At 36.5% G+C, this 9,131-nt stretch overlaps 1 protein-coding gene across 2 annotated transcripts; it reads left to right on the top strand.

Moving 5' to 3' along the window:
• The first annotated feature begins 1,973 nt into the window (after positions 1-1,973).
• Positions 1,974-4,356, top strand: GLO2 (MADS-box transcription factor 2). Of its 2 annotated transcripts, none has more exons than XM_019846334.3 (7): positions 1,974-2,399; positions 2,485-2,551; positions 2,877-3,004; positions 3,108-3,207; positions 3,315-3,344; positions 3,453-3,497; positions 4,059-4,356. In XM_019846334.3, exons 1-7 carry the CDS (start codon positions 2,212-2,214, stop codon positions 4,197-4,199), a joined length of 699 nt encoding a protein of 232 aa, XP_019701893.1. In that variant the 5' UTR covers positions 1,974-2,211; the 3' UTR covers positions 4,200-4,356.
• The last annotated feature ends 4,775 nt before the right edge of the window (positions 4,357-9,131 follow it).

The raw sequence follows: 9,131 nt of genomic DNA, 5'->3' as shown, positions 1-9,131 counted from the left end.
GCTTCCGGCATTGATTTGCCGAAGGCGAATAAGATGGCACCACCACATAGGAAGAGGAAATACGGCTATACCTCTTCTTTTTAGATGAGGAGGAAACCCTAGCATTCTACTTCTACACCCCACAAGTCATGGGTGGAAGTTAGAAACAATGCCGAATTGTGGGATTTTACCTTATATTCATCCACATGGTAGAGCGTTTTTTATTCTTACTTGCATTCTTCCATGTGCCTGAAAATAGCTAATTTTTGTGCGAGTACACTATTTAAAAGAGGAATATTTAAAGAATGATGGTGCTCCCACTTCATTTAGGTGCATCTGTACTTTCTCTTTACAACCATTAAAATGTTATAAGCGATGTGTTTGATGACAAAACATATCTTTATAAAAGAAAAGTAAGATGCATTGCCTTACCATACTAGCTGTTGGTTCTAAGCATTTGTGTTAGCAGGGGTAATTTGTTAGCCAACTTGATTACAATTATGAGCCTAATAAAATCCATGCAACTTGGCAATAATGGTTTTCTAGAGAAAGATGGGGAGTTCACATACTACTAATTTTATATAACCAATGATAATATGACATCAGCGATTCACTATTTTTATTTCCTCATCATGTCAATTAATTAGTGGATCAACTAAACTTTTAGTGGATATTGTTAGGGCTGCAAGTAGATCGGGTCGTCCCTAGGCTTATCATGATTTTGATCTGATTAGACTCGATCTGGTCTATATTTGATCCATAGATTGGGTTAGGTTCCATAATTGAATCCAATCTAATTCTAGGTGAGATTTGAGAATTGTATTTTTCAGCTTTACCTCACCTAACTCAACTCATGTACCATTTGAATCTAATTTGGATCAACAAAAATGAGCTGGATTGGAACCGAATCTGATCTAGCTGGACGCAAAAATCCAAATCATATAAACCTTTTTCTCTTTTATTCTAAATATTTTCCAATTCAATGAATGAACTTTTATTTAAACTAATTTTCTTTTTTTAATCAAAACAACTACATCTCCTCTTATCTATCTTCACTTAATCATGTTTAAACACTTACATTTCTTTGCTTGTTTTGACGAATTCTTATTTATAATGCCCTCAAGTATAACAGTACATATCTATTTTAAAAGTTCAGAATAATGAGAAACTTTCTTAAGGACTAAGAAGGTTTGTTATTTTGTGCACATGGAAAATGTGGCTAATTGATTGACTTGTTGGAGAATTAGTACGAATATTTGCATTTCCTTTAAATTTGCTGCTAGGTGCTTAAGGGTGAGCAAGCACGACAAGTAAATGCCTTTGTTAGTTCATTTTAAGATAATTTCAATATTGATAAAACAAGACCGTAATGTTAGCTAAACTTGTATGTGACAACACTGGAGAAAGGAAAAATGTAGTTCTTGGTGTAGGTGAAAGCTATATTTTCACCATGGGATTTGACTTCTTGAGTACTTCAAAATACTCTCCCCACCCCTACCTCCCCCGTCCTTTTTTTTTTTGTTGCATAAGTGAGGGTCCTTCTATTTAGTGAGGTAGGAAGGGATACAACCAACAAACTGTCAATATGAGCACAAGCACCCCTAGATGATGAATTTTCTTTGTTCTAAAAATTTGCAAACTTGTTATCAGGCATCTCCAAATAATTATACATAAGCAAAGGATAATAGATGAAATCATAACAAGAAAAAATTATCACAAAAAATATTTCAATAATACAAACACATATTAAAAAATAAAATTTAGTTTTTATAAATCGAAGGTGCAACTCTATAAAATTATTACAAATCACGTAACTTTTATTTATAAGATCTCGGTAGGTAGGTATTTATAAGAATATATATGAAAATAACAAATTTGCAAAAGGATTCCTATATTTTTATATATTTAGAAAAATATATATATATGTAAAAAAATTCTTTTTGATTGATTTTGTAACAACAGCCACATGAGCAAACACGTTCCCTCTCTGCTTTTGGGAATCAAACGCGGCTGGGACGAGTAAACGCACCCCCTTCGTTTCCAGAGACCGGTTCTGAACTACGCCGAAAGCCATGTCCTCCCCTTCCCCAAGATGGAAGCTCCTCTGCCCTTTGTCTTTCTCTCCACCTCCCCACCACCGCCTTCATTCATCCCTGCTCTCTTCTCCTTCTGGTGCTCCTGGGAGCGAGAAAAGCGGCGTCGAGGGGAAAAGAAGAAGGGGAAGAGAAGGAGATGGGGCGAGGGAAGATTGAGATCAAGCGGATCGAGAACTCCACCAACCGGCAGGTAACCTTCTCCAAGCGGCGGAATGGGATCATCAAGAAGGCCCGGGAGATAAGCGTGCTCTGCGATGCCCAGGTCTCCCTCGTCATCTTCTCCAGCTCCGGGAAGATGTCCGAGTACTGCAGCCCCTCCACCACGTATCGCGCTGCCTCCCTCCCCCCCTCCCTCTTCTCTCTCTACTTTTTTTTTCCATTTTGTTATTATCGTTTGATGGGATTGAAGGTTGTCGAGGTTGCTGGAGAAGTACCAGGTGAACTCTGGCAAGAAGCTCTGGGATGTCAAGCACGAGGTAGGTAACCCTATTTCTTGCTGTTTTGTTAAGAAAAAAATCGATTTTTTGATGAATGGAAGTGGTAAAAAATAGAAATTTTGCAACTCGGTGACGAATGTATGAGTACCTCTTTGAGAAGAATTTGAATCCCATGTATTAAATTCATGTTTTGGTGGAAAGAAGCGATAGAAAAATGGAAAATTAGAATGATGACCTTATTTGATGAATGGAAGTGATGAAAAGGAGAAATTTTGCAGCTTGTTTGGAAACTTCCAGAAAACCATGTCAGAATCTTGACCCTCTTTCCTCTCGTGCCCTCATGCTGTTGTATATTCGTGTCTAGATGAAAACAGGTGTTAAAGAAGAGAAGTTCGGCTATTTTTGGTTAATTTCTGTTGGCCTGTTTCAGAATCTGAGTGTTGAGATTGACCGAATCAAGAAGGAGAATGACAACATGCAGATTGAGCTGAGGTTCTTTTTGGAATTCTGTTTTCGGATTTATTTTAACTCTTTTCAGCCGGCCAATTTGGTTTCATCTGGTTTTTGGTGGTGATTTCTGTGTGGTGATGGTTAGGCATTTGAAGGGTGGCGATCTGAACTCGCTGAACCCAAAGGAACTCATTCTAATTGAGGATGTCCTCCAGAATGGTCTCACCAGTGTTAGGGGCAAGCAGGTTGGTATATGTTTGTGCCTTCTTTCTGTTTGATTGATCATGTAAATCCTGTGATATGTTTCCTTTGTGCATGGGAATGTTACTGATTAGTTCTTTTACTATTCCAGATGGATTTCTTGAAGAAGCTCAAGAAGAATGTATGATTCAAGGACTGGATGAATTGTTTTCCTTATTTTGCGTAAACTGTCCTTTCCCTTTTATAAATTAGATAGTGTTCAGTAATTGTTTGAATTCGCAACATGCAGGAGAGATTGCTGGAAGAGGAGAACAAGCATCTGACTTTTCTATTGGTAATCATCTAATCGGATGAGCTTTTGAGTTTCAAGTTATAGCAGAGGATGCACTTTTTATGCATGGATGGCAAAATTATAAGCATCATGATAAACTCAACGCAGTGTGATATGTAGATAGTGATAGTAAGGAGCTACTTGGAGCTTTTACTTATTTGATATTTGGCACTCCACTTTACCATTTTTCATCTGGGACCATGCTTTTGTTGAGCCAGTTGGAGTGTTCATTGTGATTGAAATTTTAAAGCTCTATCAACTCTTTCCCATGATTTGACTGTCTTGTAAAGTTTTAGACTATGGATGCATCAAGGTCATGTGCATACTATAGCGGCATCATCTTTGTTTCTGCTGCATCTGCCTTCCTCACACCACGCATAACTTTGGTTGCTCCATGTAATGGTATCACTCAGAAGTCATGATATTAGCATCATTTTGGTTACTATACCATGTAAGAATTTGCCAAATGTGAGATAGTGCAGTTAGTGCTTATTGTGGACATTACCAAAAACTCAACAGTCTTTCTCTCTTTCTTAACTGAAATAATCATCTTTCTTTTCACAGCATCACCAGGAATTGGCAATGAATGGAAATGTAAGGGAATTGGAGCTTGGGGATCCTCTGAAAGCTAGGGATTTTGCATGCCAGATTCCAATAGCCTTCCGTGTGCAACCAATCCAGCCTAATTTGCAAGAGAACAAATAATATAAAAGTCTCCTCATGTTTACTTGGCATTCTGTTTGGTGCAAAATTGTCTGTGGACATGTAATATGTTCTTTTCTGTACTCTCCCTATTTTCCTTCTGCTTGAATTAGCAAAAGTACTCATTATGATGGGCTAATAGATGGCTGGTTTAAGTTAATCGCTTTTCATGTGGTAATCATGTTCATAATTTACAGTTGTTAGCATGCTTTGCTGATATAAAACTTTATATATATGAATTATAATTAAGATTTGGGTATTGTCTCTATCTTATAGGACATGTCTTATATTATATAATGTTTTTCTAAGTCAGTTTCTTGTATACAAGTAGTCAAGAATAGTATTTGTATATCTGATATTTGTTGATAGACAACTGCTTCAAGATTTTATGTTGTTTTCTGATACGTAGAAAAGAAGAAGACAAAATTAAACTAATCATTCTCTAGGACATTTTATTTTATTTTTTTTTACCATCTTATAGTTTGTCAATGCAATGTTACCCATATCTCTGAGTATTTTCGTAATCCAAGAATGCTTTAATAGTATTAGTTTTCTAATTTCTAGAGCTAAATGCTCTATCTTAACTTATCCAATTGTGTGCATAAAATCTTGTAGAATATATGATAGTTGCAGGGTAAAGAATAATAATTGTCTTGAAACTCTTAATCAGATTTTGTTGGAAAAATTTAAGATTCATCTCAAATTTGCTAATATAGATTCAGTTGTACGTTGTATAGATTACAGGCACAGTATATTAAGCTCAACGTGATGCTTTTGTTGGTATCAGGTAAAAGATTGACAACACAAATTTATTTCTGTTGTTTTCAGTAAGAGAGGTATCATAATGTTCATGTAAAAGCATGTTAAGCTTTGATGGATATGGATGTAGAGGAAATCTTACACCAGTGGGTCAATCATGTTTCTTTTGATGTTGAAAATATTACACACATCACATAAATTTAGTTTTATAAGTTAAAGTTCCATATTTTAATTATTTTTATTTTTTTAGTTGGTATTTGGAAGCTGTGTTGCTTATGGTTGATAACTGTGAGAGTATGATCATCCAATGAAACTATAACTTATGGTGATTGTGTTCTGTATATACTTTGATATGTGTGCCGTGATGCTTGTTGAACATGTTGATGCAAGCTGGATTAAGAGAAATCATTGGAAATGCTGGTTATTCATATGCATTCATTCAAATGTATTCATATGCTTTATGGATTGGTAGAAGATTTTGCCATGGTTGGTTGAGGCCATTTTGGGGTAAGATATGACCTTCGGTGCAAGCTGAGTTCATTGTTCAGCAAAAGTGACTCAAAAGGACAATTAGGTGTGGATGATAAGATAACACTGTAACAATGGCTGTGAGCTGCTATACTTACCGCAGTTATTTTGGAGCATACAAGAAAGCAAGATTCTCAGTCCACTGGGAACGATCGAGTTGTGCTCCTACATTGTCAGTTCACTTGAAGTGCCAACCTGATCTTTCTACATGATGATAAAGGTAATATGGCAAAACAATTACTTTTTCCTCAGGTCATTAGAAAATACACAATGAACCCTTTGATATATATTTTTCTCATTCCCTGGTGGAAGAAGACAACTCTAAATGGGATTGGTGCAAAATAGGCATGGACATAATGCCCTTGAAAGAATTGTCTAGGTATGATTGTGTCTTTGAGACCTTCTGTATTTGGCTTTTCTGTAAATAACTTATGAGTTAGGATGTTGACACTGGGTTGTAATATCCTACCTTGTCAGAACATGATCTTTTTATGTGCTATGTAGAGATGTAGGGTTTTACTAAAGATGCGAGATTCTTTTTGGGTGGTCTTTTGATAGTAGTCAAAACTAAGTTAAAGCCCATTCTATGAAACATTTTCTCCCATTACAAAGTTCCTGCTGGCCAATTTTCCATTGATGGTCTCAAGAAATATCTCCTGGGAGCAACTTCAGATTTTAACGAAGTCTGAATTTGAATTTAAATGTTGTGGTTTACTTGAAAAAGTGCTTCATAGAAGTGTGCGTTGAACCATGAATAGAGTGGCGTCCGTGGACTGCTTTTCACATTCTACGAGATTCTGTGAGACTGCAGGTTCCCACTAGTTTTCTAGATCATATTCTTGATTACGTAAGCTTGTCTAAGCAGGACCAAGCAAACTTTGATCTTGCTGAAATACTTATGTTTGCTTCATCCCATCTTGAATTGCTGTATTAATTGTTGCTGACGGTTAATGATTTCGAGTTAAGTATATCCATCATTTTTACATGAGAGAATGGCTTCCTCCCAAATATGCTTTTATTTGTTGACTACCAGTGGTTGTGAAGTGTACTTAACGGAACATATGATCAGGTTTAAGAAACTGATATGTTAGTTTCCATTTTTCTTAACAGCAGATCTTTTAGAACCTTTATTTAAGGAGGTTACTTATACTTCATTCTTTCATTTTTCTTTTTATCAAGTTCTTTTCGAATGTTGAAATGGAACAATAACCAGTTAAAAAGTAGGAGGAGAAAAAGTGTAAGTATGAAGCGGCAAGGCTTCTAACATATTTTGATAGGCTGATGTTCTAAATAGATGTGAACTGCAAGACTGAAATTCAATAATACCTTTTGAAATTCATCGGCCAACACCCTAAACAATTTCTTTTTCCTTGATAACAAAATCTATAAAATCAAAGTGAAACGTTAAACACCAACGGTGACCCCCAAGAGAAGTCTTATATGGTTGGAAGTTGGTTTACTTCGCCCCATGTAATAATCAAAATCAAACTTAAGTCACTGGAGTTTAGGCGATATCATGTTACATTCTGAGATTATAGATGAGTGTTACTAATGTTCTAATGAGCCATTGAAGAGTGCTGATTGTGTTGACTCAGATCAAGGTCCAATAACATTCCTCAAGCTTATGACTATTACTGCCACAATTTGTCATTCCCTCGTTGTTTTGATAAATTTTAAAGAATTGTAGTTGTTGTGGTAGTGGAAACGGTATCTTTTAGTCCTACATCGGTTATAAGTCAAAAAAGTATGGCTTATATGAATTGGAACATTCTCTCTCACATAGTATTTTTTAAAAAGCAAAATCGTGAGGTTCTAAATGATCAAGATCTACCAAGCTTAAAGCTCACTGAGACCTAAAGATGTTATGAGCTAAAGTAGATAATATCTCACATATGCGATGTGGAGTCAACCTAACCATCCGAGCCATTCGACTTATTGGCCCTTGATTGCAACATTGGCGCCAAGATCCAATAACATTCTCGAAGCTTATGACTATTACTGCATGGCTTATCATTTCCTTGTTGTTTCGATAAATTTTAAAGAATTGTAGTTGTTATGGTAGTGGGAAGGGTATCTTTAGTCTTACATCGGTTATGAGTCATGCCCATACGCATATATTTCTCTTTGATGGGGGGCTATATTGTGGTAGTGGGAATGACATCTTTAGTTCCACATTGGTTATAAGTCAAGAAGGAGTATGGCTTATATGGATTGCTTATATAGATCGGAACCTTCTCTCCCATATAAGGTGCTTTTTAAAGGGAAAACCATGAGGCTCTAAATGACAAAGGCCGATTGAAGCCTAAAAATAGTCATGATCTAAAGCAGATAATACCTCATATATACGGATGCAAAATCAACCCAACCATCCGAGCTATTCAAACCTTTGACCCTTGATTGCAACAGTAGTAAACAAATATCAAGGTGGATAGGAGTGGAGCTGTAAATAGTTTCGTGAGCCCATAGGTGGCAATCCGCTTGCAAGTTACTGCAGAACAAACAATCAAGATTGAGATTTTGTTTGGTGCCTGATTTATTTGCAGGCGGTGGAACACCTTTTTTATTATCTGTAATCTCGGTATTTTAAAGTCTTAGGTTGAATCCCCTTGGTTAGTTGCGAAATGCTTAATAATTTCTTCCTTCACTGCCTATCAGTGTTGCTATGCTGCTGTACCGCATACAGAGCTTCAGTTTCACCGTTCAGAAGATATGCTGTTGTTGCTTATGAGTCTCTGAAATTAGTAAAATTAATAAAAAAATTTCGTGTTCAAATGCATGTAGAAATCAAACACTTCTGTGCAAATTTGTTTTTTGGATGACTTCAAGAATGTTCTGCGACACATGGCAGTGAAGCAAACTTAGGTTTATTAGAAGAGGAAGGTAGGATTCAATGAAAAAAGAAAGCCACAAAGATGCAGTACCGGCACTTTAAACTTAAAAATCTGTGGAAATTTACATTCAGATGTGTATGATATTAAAAAATGGTGCAAAGGTATGTATGTTTGAGCCAATAAGCCACCACCAAATCCATCAGGTTTCACCAGAAAGAACGAAATATAAAGTAGAACAATGCCAAGCAATGCATCGGTGTTCTCCTGTGACAATATAAGGGAAAGTTATGCACTTCGAATTGTAGCCTATCCGCTGTTGAAGATCCATGAATTTGTCGCCACTTGCATCTGCCATTTTGAGAAGTTAGTGCTGAACAATTCTTTCCTGTATCATCCTTTTCACCGAGCTCCTTCATATATCACTGAACTGCTCAAAGCCACAAACACTGGGCAACAAAAGTAGACTTCATATCTAGATCAATTCGGAAAGCAGTGTAACATAAATAGTTCATGTGTCTCATGTTTCTCCAACCTGAAAGGTTTATTTGGATATCTTGACCCTGTATATCAAGATCTACTTAATACATAGCTGATATGGGATCAAAGACATGCCTATACACATAATCTCCAATACAAGTACTTCAAAGCAATACAATCACTCTTCTTTTGTGAGCTGCCCATTGAATGCATGCCCCGGCATGAGGTAGCTATGAATCCTAGCAACCATGGTGGTGAGGTAGGACTACCCTTTCCTGCCCTACCTTGTGAGCTCAAAGCCAGCTAGTTCGCCTCAGTTGTCTTAATATCTGGCTTTATT

The sequence above is a fragment of the Elaeis guineensis genome, chromosome 8 (genome assembly GCF_000442705.2).
Source record: "Elaeis guineensis isolate ETL-2024a chromosome 8, EG11, whole genome shotgun sequence".
Lineage (NCBI taxonomy): Eukaryota > Viridiplantae > Streptophyta > Magnoliopsida > Arecales > Arecaceae > Elaeis > Elaeis guineensis.
This window is presented reverse-complemented; position numbering and strand designations above follow the sequence as displayed.

Bases quoted from the DNA above. Each gene is read 5' to 3' on its own strand.
- GLO2 (XM_019846334.3), top strand. From the start codon at position 2,212: ATGGGGCGAGGGAAGATTGAGATCAAGCGGATCGAGAACTCCACCAAC. The intron at 3,005-3,107 runs GTTCTTTTTGGA...GGTGATGGTTAG, and splicing joins AACATGCAGATTGAGCTGAG to GCATTTGAAGGGTGGCGATC. The intron at 3,345-3,452 runs GTATGATTCAAG...CGCAACATGCAG, and splicing joins TGAAGAAGCTCAAGAAGAAT to GAGAGATTGCTGGAAGAGGA.